At 35.2% G+C, this 16,288-nt stretch overlaps 1 protein-coding gene across 3 annotated transcripts in view; it reads right to left on the reverse strand.

Annotated features, from left to right (window-relative positions):
- The window catches only part of WASF3 (WASP family member 3), a 66,638-nt gene that overhangs the window by 3,966 nt on the left and 46,384 nt on the right, over positions 1-16,288 (reverse strand). For 2 of the 3 annotated variants that reach the window (XM_085321766.1, XM_085321767.1), the window contains exons 4-8: positions 13,821-13,955; positions 10,814-10,967; positions 8,418-8,535; positions 4,590-4,765; positions 1,336-1,599 (exon numbers count right to left, since the gene is read on the reverse strand). In XM_085321766.1, coding sequence (XP_085177892.1) covers positions 1,336-1,599; positions 4,590-4,765; positions 8,418-8,535; positions 10,814-10,967; positions 13,821-13,955 — 847 coding nt within the window. Of the gene's footprint in view, positions 1-1,335; positions 1,600-2,483; positions 2,651-4,589; positions 4,766-8,417; positions 8,536-10,813; positions 10,968-13,820; positions 13,956-16,288 lie in introns of all 3 variants that reach the window. The other variant, XM_085321768.1, reaches the window with a different exon arrangement.

A 16,288-nucleotide genomic window follows, 5' to 3' on the forward strand; every position in this document is an offset into this window, starting at 1 on the left:
AAAAAAAAAAAAAAAAAAAAAAAGGAAGAAATTTAAACTACTGCATTAAAAACAAAAATGATCACAAATATATGAAATACCAAATACTGAGGTACATATTCTGATTTAAGGCAGATGAAATATTTAAGGACAATCTCTTTTCAGACCTATTCATATCAAACCATTCCACAATCAAAGTAAGATTCATCTTACTATTCCTATCCAGTTAATTATACAGCCATATGTTACTAAACACTACTGTGTAAGCATATAAGCACAATGCCTATGATTTGAAAGGGAGCAATAAAACTATTAGACTATGAGCATCACTTCCACAGAACACAGGGCTTTAGTACAAATGTTAATAAATAAAAAAAGATACTAAGTTACTAATGATATTCAGTGATATAAAGTGAACAGTCAGGTACCTGGGGATTAATCACAAGAATTTCTGGTATTACTTGAGAAATGACTAGCTGGAAATAACCAAAAGAAAAAACAGACTGGCACAGTCCATTGTAACAAAACTTTGAGTCATCGACAGCATGATACAGTCATGAAAAGGGCAAATACTACCCAGCATGTACCATGTGAAGGTGAAAATGTTTGGCTAGCCTAGCTTAACAAAACACAGCCAAGAATGGATGCAACTGCACTAGGGTTACAACCGGAAAGTTTAAGCTATTTAAGCAAAAGGATGATGTTGGCACAAGAATGAATACGTACGGACTGGTTAGAAATAGATTCAGGATGGAAGAGAAATGTTTTCTTCCTATCAGCAAACCAATGCTATGGAGCAAACCTTCCTTCAAAATTTCAGGCAAAACATCTACATAGTAATCTGATAAATTTGTAAATGGAATTATGGAGATGTCTGTGGCAGCAGGGAATTAGATTTAGTGTCTGAGGAGATCCCTTCCTATCCCATTATAAGCTCCTTTCCAAACCATTTCAAGGATGCAACATAGAGACTGCCACGTCAATCACACTCAAAGATCCTTTTTCTACACCTTTTTTGCAGTTTGAAATATTAYTCAATTAACTATGCTGTAACTACTCTTCATTATAAAGGAAAATTGTCCCTTTTTAGTATTACATTAGGAACCTTTAATATTTTACAAGCATATTGATTTCACTGCATTCAATAGCCAGTTCATGACTTCTGCTTTCATCGTTATCTCATCCAAGTTCAGTTCATACTTAAAGATCATATTAAATTTCCTCTGTGCTCCTCAGTGAGATAACTAGAGGGATTTGTTATTTTTGTACAATGTATGCACTGCATGTTGTGATGGCTATGAAAAACACGCATCCCTCTAATTTTGTCAAGAATGTGCTGGAGTAAATCAATTTTACCCATATTCTGCTGGAACCACAGGTACTGAACTATGCTGGCCATCTGAAGGCTGCGGTGGAGGTGGAGGTGGCTGCTGAGGTCTGTTTAAAGTAGCATGTCGTACTGTGGTAGAAGGTGGCCTGTATTCATGCTCATGGCTTTGGGGTACTCCCATATACTGTGGACCGTCTCCTGTTCCGTATGAAGGCATTGCTATCTGCTGATGGAGGGAATGATTCGGAGTAGCAGGATAAGAATAATCTGTAACATCAGATGCATGGGACCTAAAATTAAAGTAAACGGATGCAAAAGAACACATTATATCGAGTGTGGCAGAATATTCTCTGAATAGCTCACCAGTTAAGCTAAAAATGGAATCACTTTTCTTGCAACRTGACTCCCCAATTACGAAGCACCATCCCCTCATCAGCCCATGGAAGACAACAACAAAAAAAACATGGTTCAGTTTCACAGGACTTGAAAATAAACTAGTCTGATAAACTAGCATAGGAAGACTAAAATTGAATCGTGCAACACTTCGGCACRTTAACTCTGCAGCAGAATGTCCTCTTACAGCACAAACTTTAAAAAGGGGRAAAAATATATAAAAAAAGAGTTTTCTCTGGGTTTTAGAGTTCTTTAGTAGCCATGAGGAAACATATTGTTTTGGAGGACGGTTTTGACAGACCACTGTTTGAAATGATAATATTTATCAGGTTGACCTTAAATTAACGATGACTGCAGAAAAATAAAAGCTACATCGCAAGCATTCACAATTATAAAGAAGATCATATTTCACCAAAGCAGAGAGAACCAATTCCACCAAAGCAGAGAGAACCAATTTCAAAAGTTAGAAAATGCTTTTTATTTTGTTTGCACAAATAGTTTTGTTGGAAAAGCTTAGAGAAACTGAGAAATGTAAATATTAGTTGAGCAGAGAGTTCATAAAGATACAAAGTTTAGGATGCTCTGTCAAATAAGCCCAAGAGAGGGAGCAAAAGGATCTCTTCATCCCATTACTGCACAAAGCTGTATTGTATTAGTAATGAACAATCGTGCAGCCTGGCTTTTAGTGAACRGAGTAAGTAAACTGATGCACTTATCTGTAAGACTGGAAGCAAGGCAAGCAACAAAAAGCCAGGGCTTTGAGTAAAACAAAATGACAAACCCTTTGGGCATTTTGTCCTCTTTCATGCTTCCTGCCTGCTCCATTTTCTTTGCGTCAGTCATGAACTCAATGCCCATTTTCCTTCTCTCCCACTCTTCTTTTCTTGTTCTTACTTTTCTCACATTAATTTGCTGGTTTCTGTTTGGATTCAGCTTGTGTTTCTCTCTCTGAAGTGCAATAAGTATAACAAATACATTGTAAATGCCAGTCTAGAAACTTAAGATTTCAATCTTTAATGCTTAAGTCCTACAATTATCAAACTAGGAGTAATATGAGCATTTTTTGATTTGAACATAAAAAATCATGATATAACTGCAGATATTTCCTTAAGACCTTATTTAAAACACAGTGCTCACACAGTAACTGTCAGTGTAAGAATGTCTCTGAAAACAAGACTTACTGCTACACACATCACACTCTTCAGGCTTTTTATAGTTTAGCTCGTACAATTAAGACTCCACTAAGACAAAAATAGAAAATCTTCTCTCCACTAGYCGTAAAATTAAAAACTTTTGATGCATATAAAATACAGAGTTCAGGGTTCAGTCTCTGATATTTGATCCACTGATATTTAAAATTCTTCACATGTATAAACCTTTGAAGTTTTGTAATAAGTACAGTATGTCTGTCATACCATAAAATTCATAACTGACACAATTACACATCTTTACAATTTCTGCTTAATGAAATGTTACACATTGCTATTATTATGGGTATCTGCAAATAATCAAACACATTTTGACACTGCAGGGAGATAAAAAGACAAATTGCTTCAATGTGACTATTTACACACAGGAATCCTGGAAGTAAGGTGTTAAGGCCAGAAAAATGCCTTGAAATGTTTTAAAGGCAGAGATCAGAGATGAAAAAAAAAATCCACATCTGGCATTTCATAGCTGGACACCAATGTCATCTTAGCAGATCAACCTTTGGAAAGCAGTCTTAATGAGACATTACAGACTGACAAAGAGGAGATTTGCATTAAAAAGTATAGCTCACTAAAAAAAACCTGCTAGTGAAGTACTTTAGGCAGAGGGGGGAGGGTCTGGACATATTATTGAAACAGCAGCAGCAATTTCCTTTAAAATTTTTGTTTCAGCTACTAAACAATTACTGTTCACAGAGACTGAACCATTAATTATACAAAGTTCTCAACAGATTTTTTCATTAATCTTGACTGGATGGTAGACTGAAAATATCAGTCCTCCCTTTTGCCATGGTGGTTGTTTCCTTACCCTAACTATTCAACAATTCTAATACAAACTAAATTGTGAAACAGTTTTTCAACAGATTCTGTTTATTCCTTACCCTTCAGCTAGCAATTAATAAACAGAAAAAAAACAAAATAAGAGGGAAAATTCTCCAGTGAGATCAGCTTAGTGAACAGACTCAGATGTGCTGTGCAGAGTGTATCTCCTACTGAGCTCAGAGAGAATCAGTAGGATTCTTGGAGCAGAACGATGAGGATCAATTCTGCTGTGTGTCTCTAAGCAGAGATTTTCATTCAAAGTGATCTATTTCAAGCAATAATGTTGCATCTGGATCTGCAGCTTGCTTTACAGAAAAGCAGAACAGTGATGAAGCAGAACTGTTCCCTGCATGCCTACCTGAGTTGATTACCTGCATTATTTCTTGTTTATTTCTTGTATAAAGAAAAAAATATTTGAAGATCCCCAAGAGGCTAAATTCTGAAATGATTATGTCATTGTTTACAGAAAAAATATTTATTAAGCTATCAGCAGCATTAACATATGACAAACCACAGTTGAAAGAAGATGTACTTATATTAACCAGTAAAGACAGATTTAAATGCTATTGCATCCATAGCTACTCAAGATCAAATACAAAGTTCATGTCATACACTATAGTGAAATAATTGTTTGCTAAATTATGATGACAAAATGCTCATCTAAGGAAGAAAAATTTGACTAATTATATAAGTCATTATATATGCTTTAGGAGAATTTTGAGAAGACCTGTAAAACATTTATTGTATATTTTGTCTATTATAATTGTTACATTCCCAATCTATAAAAACATCTAAATCTACTTAGTATTTCTGAATATACAACTGCGATGTAACAAATGGCTTTATTGTAAACAGACCTAGTATCTGGGGACAGTGATCCCTCGGAAGATGCTCCATGGTACACACTTTGAGACAACCTGTTGTCAGGTCTAAGCTCTTTGTCATATGCCATCATATTCCACTCCTGGCGTCTGTTCCTGGCTTTTCTAACCTTTTTCACCTCACGAGTGGTGCCATCTATACGCTTTTGCTCCTAATGTTCAAACAGAAGAAATATAGCATGCAAAGAAAGAAAAAAGGAAAGGAAAAAGCAGGTTAAAATGCAGTTAGAGCGCATGAAAATAAGGCTAGGTTTACAGATGAAGACAAGTTTAAATAAAATTTCTCTGCACTAAAAATGGCTCYGTAAGTTTTCCTGTCTCCTTTAACACCATTTCTTCATACCAAAATTTCCCATCGTAGGAATCGGAACAGAAGGGAAACAGCTTCAGTCATGCTTTGAGTATATGAAGTTTTGCTGATTTCCATGGCTGAATACATGCTTCCTAAATGCTTTCCATCTTTTTCGTTCGATCACTGCAAAATTTAATTTGTTTTAATTCTGACTTCTATCCTGGTTCATTTATTTAGATTTTGTTACCTACTGAATAGATTAGAAAGTACTAATAATCCTTTAATTGAAAGTATGTTTTAATTTTTTCTTCTCACAGATTAATAAATCCATCCTCTAAGATTCATTCATATCACGTATTTCTTGTAAGTTTTCAGAAAAAGTAAGTATCAGTCTTTTGAACGATATACACTGCTCTCTGGAAGATAATGATTTTGATACAACTATGGCACAATCAAGAGTGCTTATGTGACTGTTTATATGTAATCATCTATTTAAGATCTTTTTAAGCTGTAACTATGTTTTTTATGGAAAAGATAAATACATATATCCACATATTTGTGTATAAATAAACAAAAACATGTAGGTAAGCAAATGAATAAATATGCCCTTTTTACTTGAACAGTACTTAACCCTACTTTTCAAACTTATTTTTAATCTACTTTTTTGTTGTTAAATATTATATAAATACATCTCTAAAATGTTTCATTTATTTCAAAATAATGAGGCAGGCCTATTACTAGCAGCAGAAAAAAAACTTGTAAGCCTGTAACAAAGTAGATTTACCTTGTTTCAGTAACAGTGAAGGTTTTTATTAGCACTTGTATACTGGACAGATAATTTCATTACCTTGGCAAACAACGGCGACAGCTCTAGTTCTAAGTACTTAGGGCAATGAAAACAGAATCCTAGGGGAGCTGAAGCCTTTAAAAATAACCACAATTGGAAATATCTTTCTTAGGAAAACTAAGTGTAAAACATTTACTTCCTTATAACTGACAGATAATAGAAGCTGCRGTAGACAAATGGATGCTGTAGGTTAGGCTAGAAAACAGGTACATCGTTCAACTACCGGCAGGAAACGGTATCAGTAAACACAGCAGACAGAGTTAGAGTTATCAAATGGGTAAGTTAATTTTACTTTGACATTTGCATCAAGAGTTAGCAAATGATACTTAAAGCATCTTAATAAAGAGTAAGAGCTATTAACAGAAAGTAGCTTCAGCAAGTAYTTGCGATACTTTCAAGAAACCGGCAGTGCGAGCCCCGTGTATCTTCCTGACTTTCCAAATTGCCCATTCTACCAGTCACAAGTCATCACGGATGATTTTTGAAATGCAAGTAAACAAAAGCCCAAAATTTAAAAATCTCTGTTTACTTAACTCAAAATAATAATTTCTCAGGAAAAACAACGGGGAACAATAAAAAGCAAGGTGAACAACTCTGTTTTGGTTAACAACTGGTCTAAGGTTATTCAACTCAGAATACTGCTGTTACCCATAGAAGTCAAAACTGACCACACTGAACTCTTACACATTGACCTACTAAAATCTTATCAGTAAAGAACAGAAGATTATCYCAAAGTTTTAAATGAATAAATAAAATTGTTCTTCTTAAATAAAGAATGAAAATTACATTTTTCTTTGGAGAAAATGTTCATCTGAAAGATCCAACTTAGAGAAAGTCTGGATTAAATTTCTCCAGTTAAACTGAATATTGAAACAAAAAATAAATATGATATTTAAAGGTGAGAGAATGAAACACCTCACAAATTTCCTGTTGCTTATGCACTTAAGGCAAATGAGCAAAATGACACCAGAAAACAAATCCCCTAAGGCAAGGAATAGTCTTAATCTTCACTGACTACACAAGACGTTGAAGCTAAAAACCAGCTATATTTGGTCAGTAAAGTAGGACTGCATTTGGATATCTAGTTGATAATACTCTAAACAATACAGATTACTTCATCGGTGCACAGCCTCTCAATGACTTGTGTTTTTTGTGCTTCTGTAAAATACAAATTATTTGAGGAATTCTCCATTAGTAGATTCAAAATGTATCCTTAGCCACAGAAAAACATAATAGATGCTCCAGATTTATTACCAGTAAATGCTATTGTAAGGACAAGTACAAAAGAAAATGAGAGTCTGTTAAGCAATCTATGGAATTAACAGTGTCTGTGAGATGTTTCATCCACCTCCCTCCAGCTCTCTACGGCTTCCAGTCGACAACATGCATACTTGTGCACTCCAATTTCTGCAAAGCTAGAAGATAGATTTCTACCTACCACATAAAGTCACATCAACTTATGCAAATTCTGTTCTTGTTAAGTGTTTTTTTCCTATCCAACCAAATTCTGTATGATTGGGACTGAGTGTACGGTGACAAAATTATTAAAAATCTGCACAAAATATAYCATGGAGGGAAACAAGTGAGATGTATTATCTAAAACATAGTCTGAAAACAAGTTTATAAAAAAAAGTGCTTTTATGAAAATCTCTCTAACTCTCTATATTAGTATATTTATAGTTACCATATACCACAAAACTACGTAACTATCTTCTAATTCCTTTAAGCAACCTGTTTATCTTGTTTGCAATCCTTTTATTTTTAAATCATTTACTTCTCATTGAACCTCTAGCTACCCCACCTAGAAGGGTAGCTACCTGCCAGATAAGATAGGCAGTTGTTGCTTCATCAAGCTTTCCTTATTCCCTTTCTCTTAGAATTATCTTCAAGAATCTTATGGCCTGTAATATTTGATCAAAAAAAAAANAAAAAAAAAAAAAAAAAAAAAAGAAGAAGAGAGTGAGACAGTAAAAAAGCTGCAGAAGTGCACAGAAACAAATTTTTTATTCAAAATTAAAATCAATTTTTAAAGTATCCTCAGAGGATCAGAATATACATCACTGATCAAACTGCTGAGCAGACTGCAGAAAGACTAAAGACACTTATCTATGAAAAATATTTCTCCTAAAGTACATCTGCTCCTGTTGCTGAACTGCATAATAAATTTATTATCTGTTATCTATTACTAACTTCTACAAGGTTTAGAAAAGCAAAGAGTTACTGTAAAGGAATTAAAACCCAACAGAATATGCATTGCTGAGTAAGTCCATGTTTTGCTACAGGAGTTGATGATGCTGGATAAAAAATTATGAAAACAAAGAAAACTGTAATTGAAATTCCCTTTTTCTCAGAATCATACAGTTTTCTCTTTGAAGTAGAGYACGACTATTTTGCTAAGTATTAATAAGCAGATACTGACTGTCAAGGGATTAAAGAAATTATACTGAAAGATAACTACAGTTATCCTAACATTCAATTTGCCAGCTTCTTAAAATAGAGAGCATGAACTATAAAAACTGAACCAACTCTAAATCTACAGCCCTGTCTAAAGAGGAACTGCCTTTCCACCCATATGAACTAAGTAGGGCCTAGCASTTTTTATGCCTGGACAAGTGTACATGAAAGTGTAATATATATATATTTTCTATTACGATTTTACTTTTACCTTCTGTCTTCTCTTCTCTTTTCGCTTATCTTCAGTATCTTGTAACATTTTTTCTTTCCAAAGATCAAAAAAATAGGAGGGATCAGTATAGAACTTCAATCCATCTTTCTTATCATCCCTGCAAATACAGTAGAACACAAGCTACGATGAAATGAATTAGTATTTTTAAACTAACAAAGTTCACTTTTAGGGGATCATTTAAATTTAACTTTTTGCACTATAGGATGACAGCATGGCAAGTGTACTATATACCACTCTTGGTAATTACAGTTTGTAGTTTGCTTGGTATGTGCCAAGGATTTCGGGGAAAAGGGGTGGAATCCACTGCCTTTTGGGAGGCACGCTTCCAGACTATGCCTCAGCAGATCTCAGCAGGAGCTGGCTGGGCTCCTGCACAGTCTTCCTCACTGGAGTAAAATTCCCTGATGTTGCAAGAGTATCAGTGTCAAGACAGGATGTGCAGGTGATGGAGCAGCCCCAGTTACAAATGCAACTCAACTGATTCAGAAGGACTAAAAGAGAAGGAGTTGCCTAAATCCAGACAGGTTTAAGGATCTGAATTTGGGAACACGGTAGGCTTGAGAACCTTCATCCTTAGATAATCTCCAGAGATCCCTTCCAACCTCAGCCATTCTGTGATTATGACAGGAAGAACAGGATAGCACTACTCAAAATGGGCTTTTCTACTCACTACTCAAGAGGAGGGCTAAGAAAGGGGTGGAGAACAGATGACTGAATTCCACYGCACTGTCCTAGGAGAGTCTGGGACTAAGCTGATTTGGGCTTGCTGGCTCCACTTAGCAGCAAGGAACCACCTRGAACCAGGGTGGCCTAGGCTAAGGAGCCACTGAACGGGTATGCTACCAAATCCTAATTTGGGGTGGAGTAAGCACTTGATGCTATGGCCTGGAAATAGGAAATCTTCTGAAATCCTACATGTTCATGAAGAGATGGGCAGGGGGACTCAACACAGCCGGGCAGCTGGCATGGTCCAAACAGTACATGACAGTGATCTCAGTCTAACTTCCTAAATTGGTGTCCTTTAGCATCCCTTTTGGCTGTGGATCCTAATTTCTTCCTACACAAACTCCGGTGGCAGCTGAACCCAAATTTCTTCTTGCAGGATCAACRGTGATGGAGATCCAACACGTGGAGACCATGCAACTGCTGGTGCAGAGTTCAGACAGCAGTTCCAACGTACTGTCTGATCATAYGCCCTAAGTGCCTTACACTTGGGTGCTAGATTTTTCTTCTACAAAGGTCTGAGCTATTGAAGGTCTGAGTTATTCTTCCACCCCTCCAGCTTTGGTCAGACTACAGTTTGAGGTTAGTTTAAACTTAGTACTTTTTTCATAGTGACAGAGCAAATACAAACAATTTAGCTTCAGTAGATCTAAAAGATTTACCAAGAAATCTAATTTAAGTAAGTATATTTCACTACTGCATCCCTAATAAAACTGGAAAAACACAATGAAGCTCACTGCTGCTGTCATCCATATACATGTTAGGACATAATTGTGCAGAATAGTTGACTGATAAACAATTCGTGTTAACTGGCCAGCCATAAAAAACCCAAACACAATCGTATGTAGCAGCAGGGAGAAAAGTATACTTCAACTATAAATCTAACAATTTYACCTTCGAAGTAAAAGCTGTAAAAAAATGCTCTGCAAATACATTCCTATGTCATTCCTAAAAAATTTTTAAACATGTTACTGTAAACTGAGTCCATGCTTTACAGATACCTCATAAGATAAATATCAGACTTCCTATTCAAGCTGTAATCAATCTTAATTATGTTGAACTATACTCCTTAGTCTTGCAATCTAGTACCYCCTCAAATTTAAGGGATACAGTGAAAATACTTTGTACACCCTTTAGAAAGACAAGTGAGACTGATTTTGCAAATAATTATAAATTTAATAGAAACCAGAAAATGAAGTCCTGCTTGCTGTTGCTTTCTTCACCAGTCAGCAGCCAGGGAAAAGAAGGGTAAAGTGCAGGTGTGGGTATGTGCATACCCAGGGAAGGAGGGAAGAAAAACGAATAAAAACCAGCCTTCATGATAAATAAACMAAAGGCAGTGTTATTTACTGTATTTTTAATTTTCTTTACACTTTTTATATAATCAGTGGCACTTGCCTTCAGCTCCTGTGCTTCCATGYAATATTATTGTGCTGAAATATGATGGTTTTTGTTAAGACTGCAGTGTTAGGTGTAACTTATGACTGTAAGTGTGATAATAGCATTTGTTTCCATGAACAGAGAAATCACTGAAATATTCAACAAACCAAATCTCAATAACTAACCCAACTTTTTCCCTTCTGCTGTAATAATTCTTCACATATAACTAAGAGAGCAAAGTATGAGAATGTATGCAATTAATGTTTCCATACCTGTAAGGTGAAAGAATATTCAGAGGTGGTGGTTTGTCACTCTGATTATAAATATCAGCCACGGGGTTAGGAATACTGTTCTTTGAAACTACCTGCTGATCTTGAATCGTTGAACTCTTGAATGCTTTTTTCATGTTGATATCTTGTAATGATACTGTTATAAACAAAAATAGATTTATCATAGGTCAGAATTTTCATAAATGAAAAATAAAATCCATTCTATGCTAGATATTTGAAGTATTTTCAGAAAAATATATAAATAGAACTGAAATATTTATTTTAGCTTTCATAGATAATCATGATATTTAAGCACACACATATATATGTATACACACACACACATATACATAGTTTAGTAACAGATTTTTATTATATGTGTTCATGTACATGATTCTTGGATAAATAATGCCAGTCTGCTCAATCATTGTTCTCAAATGAAAGATTTAAGCTACTCTTAAATTGTTCCTGACTATTTTAGCTAGTTTTGCTTTCATTTTTAATATAACTTTCCTGAAATGGAGTGAACATTACTAGAAGAAAATCCAGACCAATCACTGATTTTAAAGTGGCAGTAAGCTCTCCTGTTTTAGGCAACTTGCATGGGTTCTTGAGTGCAGGTGAACAGAGAGTTGAAGTTTTCACTGGCTTGTCTACAATTTCTTGAACTGCTACAACTGTTCTGGAACACTGTAAGTCACAGGAGTAGTATAAACATTTTCCTCCCAGATGCCCTGCTTTGCTTGTTTTCTTTTTATATCTAATGACATTTCATCTAATATTACTTGCCCACTCATCTAACTTATCAAGAAGAAACTGTGAGAATTTAGCATATTAACTGAACAATGACAGGAAAAAGTTAATGTATAGATGATGTGTAGAAGTAAAAGGCATCATGTTTTATGTAGACCCTATAAAATACTGTTATCCTTTGTCATGATGAAAGTTGAATCCCCCTGAGACTACTCTTCCAAATATCTTTTAGATCTGTGGTGAGGCCCTGCTTCTCATTCCAAAACCACTTAGATTCCTCAGTAGCCTTTAAAATGATTAAGAATTAGAAATAGAATATCTCATTCCAAGTCTTTTCCCCATCTAGTTTCTCTGAAGTACGAAAACGTACTTTTTGCAACTATTTTCTGCTTAAATCTGTCTGAAAGTGAATCAGTATGATAAATTGAGGCAGTTTTTCAAATGTACATGTTTGAATTGTTACGTTTTCATTTGAAGGAATACATTCAAAAGAACACAGATTCTACTTTTAAGGGGGCTTACGAGTGTAAGTTTTTTGTATTCTTTTTAGAGCTTAACTTCAATTATTTATTTAAAAATATTTTTCAACTGCAGTACTAGTTATATGAATTTGCTAAGAATGTTGGAAATCACTGATGCAATTAAATCTGAAGTTTTTTTTTTAATTGGCCTAGAGAATTGTTTTTTACTTAAATGACTAAGCTACTCAGAAAAGTAAATTCAGAATTACTGACAACCAGCCTGCAATGAATTATTATAAAAATTTCAATTTCTAGAGCCAAATTACTAATTAGATTTCCCTCTGACAGTAAAGCCACATCAGTTTGTGTATGTAGCTTATTAATATGAAAGATAATTAGCAACAAAGGAATAATAACAGAGGTCAATTTAAAATAAAATCTTACGAAAAACTCAGTCCCTACACATGCTCCCCCTTCCAAAAGATTGTTTTTAGTAACTCACCAAAATCTAGAAAATAAGCAGAAGGTATTCCCTAATTCAAATGAGATGTTAAAAAACCAAAATCACAAAAAAACTCTACTGGGGACAGCATTTCCAAAAATGTTCTATTTCAGAGTCAGGAAGAGTGACTTCATCCATCTCAGCATGGAATAAGTCCAGTATGATTATCATCCATTTTGCTTATGTTAAAACCACAACGTGCCTCAAAACCTAGGCTGAACAGCWACCCAATAACAGATTAGTTTCTGTTCCCATATAGTTCTTGGTATCTTTTCTAAGGTGGAAAAAAGTTGCTAGTACTAACCACAGCACTCTATCAGTTAATAACTTTTAAAATAGGAAAAAACAACCATTGTGTAATGACTTTCGGTCAATAAAAAACTAGAAATGGAAAGCTTAATRTGACACTATTGAATATTAGTAATAATAGAAATATAAAAAGTATATACATAGTAATTAAATATATTAGTAAGACAATTAAATATTGATAGTAAATATGACACTACTCTCCTGACCTAACAAGCCTTTTACTTTTTGACATTTTACTTAGTGTCAGGAATTGCCACTTTCTGAAACACAGAGGATGTTATCTAAACAGATTATGGACAGTGACTAGCTCAGGCATCAACATGTAAYTGGACCTGTACACCAAGGTGCACCTTACAGCTTTTAAGGCAAAACAGAGATACATTTTTTACTTATCTGAATGAAGTAAGTGCTTTCAAACTGTGTAATGACCTTACTTAAATTCGTTGGKTTTATGGCATATTTATGAAGTGAATGACCAAACACGTAAGCAACAAAGGATGTAACAATAATCCAAGGAAATAATGTTTCTGGCTAGAACCACCTACAGAATTTCAGCTAGCTGATACATAGCGCAGTGCTTTGTTTCGGGAGAGTATTGTAAGAGCTCAGACCACTGCAGTCAGTGATCCTAGAGAAATACTACTATTATAGCTTGCTACCATCCTATTCTGAAAAACAATATCTCAAAATATTTTTCTGATTTCTTTTTAGTATGGTTTAGTATGTTTTTAGTATAGTTATGATTTACTCWCTTCTGATTTATTATGTTTACAATTTAAGAGTTTGTCCTGTAAAAAAGGTAAATTGATGACTTCTTGATGGCTTCAGTCTGCTAACATGATTTTTTCCAACTCACCTTACTAAAAAAGCAAGATTAAATATCAGCTCAGAATTACTTTGAAAAGACACAGAGGTTGCTGTGTAATTAAATAGTGTGGCCTTATCAACATCACTTCTGGCTCAATGCTTTCATACAATTACCTACCCTCTTCTACTGTTGAATCCAGCTGGGTAACTTTGACAGCAAGGCGATCAATTCTGTCTTGAAGAGAATTTGCTCTGATGTAGAAGCTGTTGGCCTCATTAAACAACTCACCAAATATGTCTTCAGCATGTTTGCCTATGGTGGAAAATAGATAGTGCAATCCCTTTGTTAAAGACTTACAAACACACAAGAAATGACCGCAGCATCATGAAGTTATAACAAAACACACTACATAACGGATTATAACAACACAGCTCTTCATTCAGCAAAATTCTGGGCAATACATTCAGACAAAAATCTCAATGTATACCCTAAGTTCTGACTAAAAGTTATTTCCTTGAACATCTTAGTTGGTCTTCTTCTTAAAAACAGGGAGACTTTCAAGTTCTAATCCTTAATTTGCTGAGCTGCAGCCAACATACATACAACTATCATTAAAACCAATGTCAGTGACTAAACTAAAAACTCATCAAAGTTACTGCTGTCTATGACAGCTTCCGAAGTTAATTCTGAAAACTATAGTCTAATGATCCATAGTTGCTAAGATTTACTTAATTATAGGCATGAACATAAGCCGACACCAAAACGAAGACAAAGCGAAACAGGTGATAAAAACAGATCCTCACAGCAGACTGACATCTCTACAAATGCTTGCTAGAGACGTTGCGCTGTCCCTGAAGTCATTTGTGAGATTGGGTAAGACGACACTGACCACTCTTACCGAGGGCTACTCTGGATGTGACACAGCACAGAAGAGGAGCCCACAGCCTTTTCAGCTGCCRTATTTTCAAAATTACTGCAAGGATGGACAGTCCAGTGCAACGGCAGCCTCAAATTATAGTCAAAAGGACTAAAATGGACAAGACTGCCACATGACAAACCCGGTCCCCTCTTGGTCCAGAGATCCTTCTGCCTGCCATTCCCTCCCTACAACTTGCTCTTCCCAAAGTACATTACCTCCTCATCCACCACTCCATCTGTTGCAGACTGAATCTCTCAACCACCACAAATACAAATCTCCAATTTAACACTTCTCCTGTCCCAAAACTTCCCCTAAAATTTCAAATTTCACCCAAATTCATTGCTTTGGGTCACTAAAATTGCTTTACCTCCATCCACTTGTATCTCAGTCATTCCTCCTTCTACTCTACCTGAATGTTGCTGCTGCTGACTTCATTTAAGATCTCTCCCTCCACAAATGCACTGCTTCCTGTAGCCCACATCTTTCGTACAACATCTACACATCTTTAACTCTCTTTGCAAAAGTAAAATCCTGCCTCCTGCATCTAACTAAGCTTTTTAAGCAAAAACAGATTTTAAAACTATGAATTAAAGTTATCTTGGTATATGAACTATAGAAAGATGAGCGTAAAGAGCAGAAATGGAGGAGCAGGGGAAAGTGAACCTTGTCTGATATTAGGAACAATATGGAATTATCTATTAATCATTTAAATGGCAGTGAATTCCAAAAGAATAAAATTTATGTTGAAATTTTAAATCATGTCTTGTAGCCACCTTAGCATTTTTGATGGAAAAGTACAGACATAATGAAAATTTCAGTCAAAATCACACCCTTTGGAGATCATAATACAAAGTAAAAAATACCCACATTTGGGAAAGTAACAGGATATTCCTCCTTCCTGGATCATTTATTGGGGAAAAACATCCACTAAAAGAGCATCTGAAAATGCTGTTTCTGAATTAGGAATGAAAATAAATTCATTTAAAATTTGATTTGGTTTTCTCACTTTGAGTGGAGGACTTTTCTAGTAAGGGATTCTTCACTAAATATAAAATCAAGTTGGTAACTAATCCAACGGGTTAGATGCTTTGGTGCATCTAAGCTCTGCTTTGTACATATGTGGAAGGTGGAAGGGAAAAGTGTGCTGCCAACTTCCTCCCAACCTCCTGCCCCTCAAAGCAGCAGTTGCTGACTGAGATTCAGTTATAATCCCTGTTTGATTTAGCTGCTACAAATGAAAAGGCTATTGTCTCTGAGCTATGGAACAAGTAAGCTCTTTAATTCTTCAGCTAAAGCAAGCAGGTATTACATTCTTCAGCCACCAACRTTCAGAGTTCAACAAATTTTAATGGATTTTAGTTTACATTAMTATATTGTGATCAGCATGCCAAGCCGAGGAATGCTGCAATCGAGGATGAAATGTTACCCCTAGAGAAATCACATAGTGCAGAAAGGTGCTTGTCAATTATCTCACAAAAGGCAAAATAAGTCACTGAAGTTGATTTGTCAATATACTTCTTTTAATACTGTTTTTTTTTTTCAAAAAAAATACGTGCTAAAACAAGTGGAAGGTGGATTGTTAATCTCCTGTCAGTAAAAGAAACAATGACACTGTATAGCCATGCTATTCAGATTAACGTGAGCATTTACATTTTAGAAAAAAGTAGTACTTCTCTAGTGTTCTGAGTATTATTACCTTTTAAATTGGATTTTTAACAATGCAGAA

The sequence above is a fragment of the Rhea americana genome, unplaced genomic scaffold (genome assembly GCF_003343005.1).
Source record: "Rhea americana isolate MKP2758 unplaced genomic scaffold, rheAme1 scaffold_71, whole genome shotgun sequence".
Classification (NCBI taxonomy): domain Eukaryota; kingdom Metazoa; phylum Chordata; class Aves; order Rheiformes; family Rheidae; genus Rhea; species Rhea americana.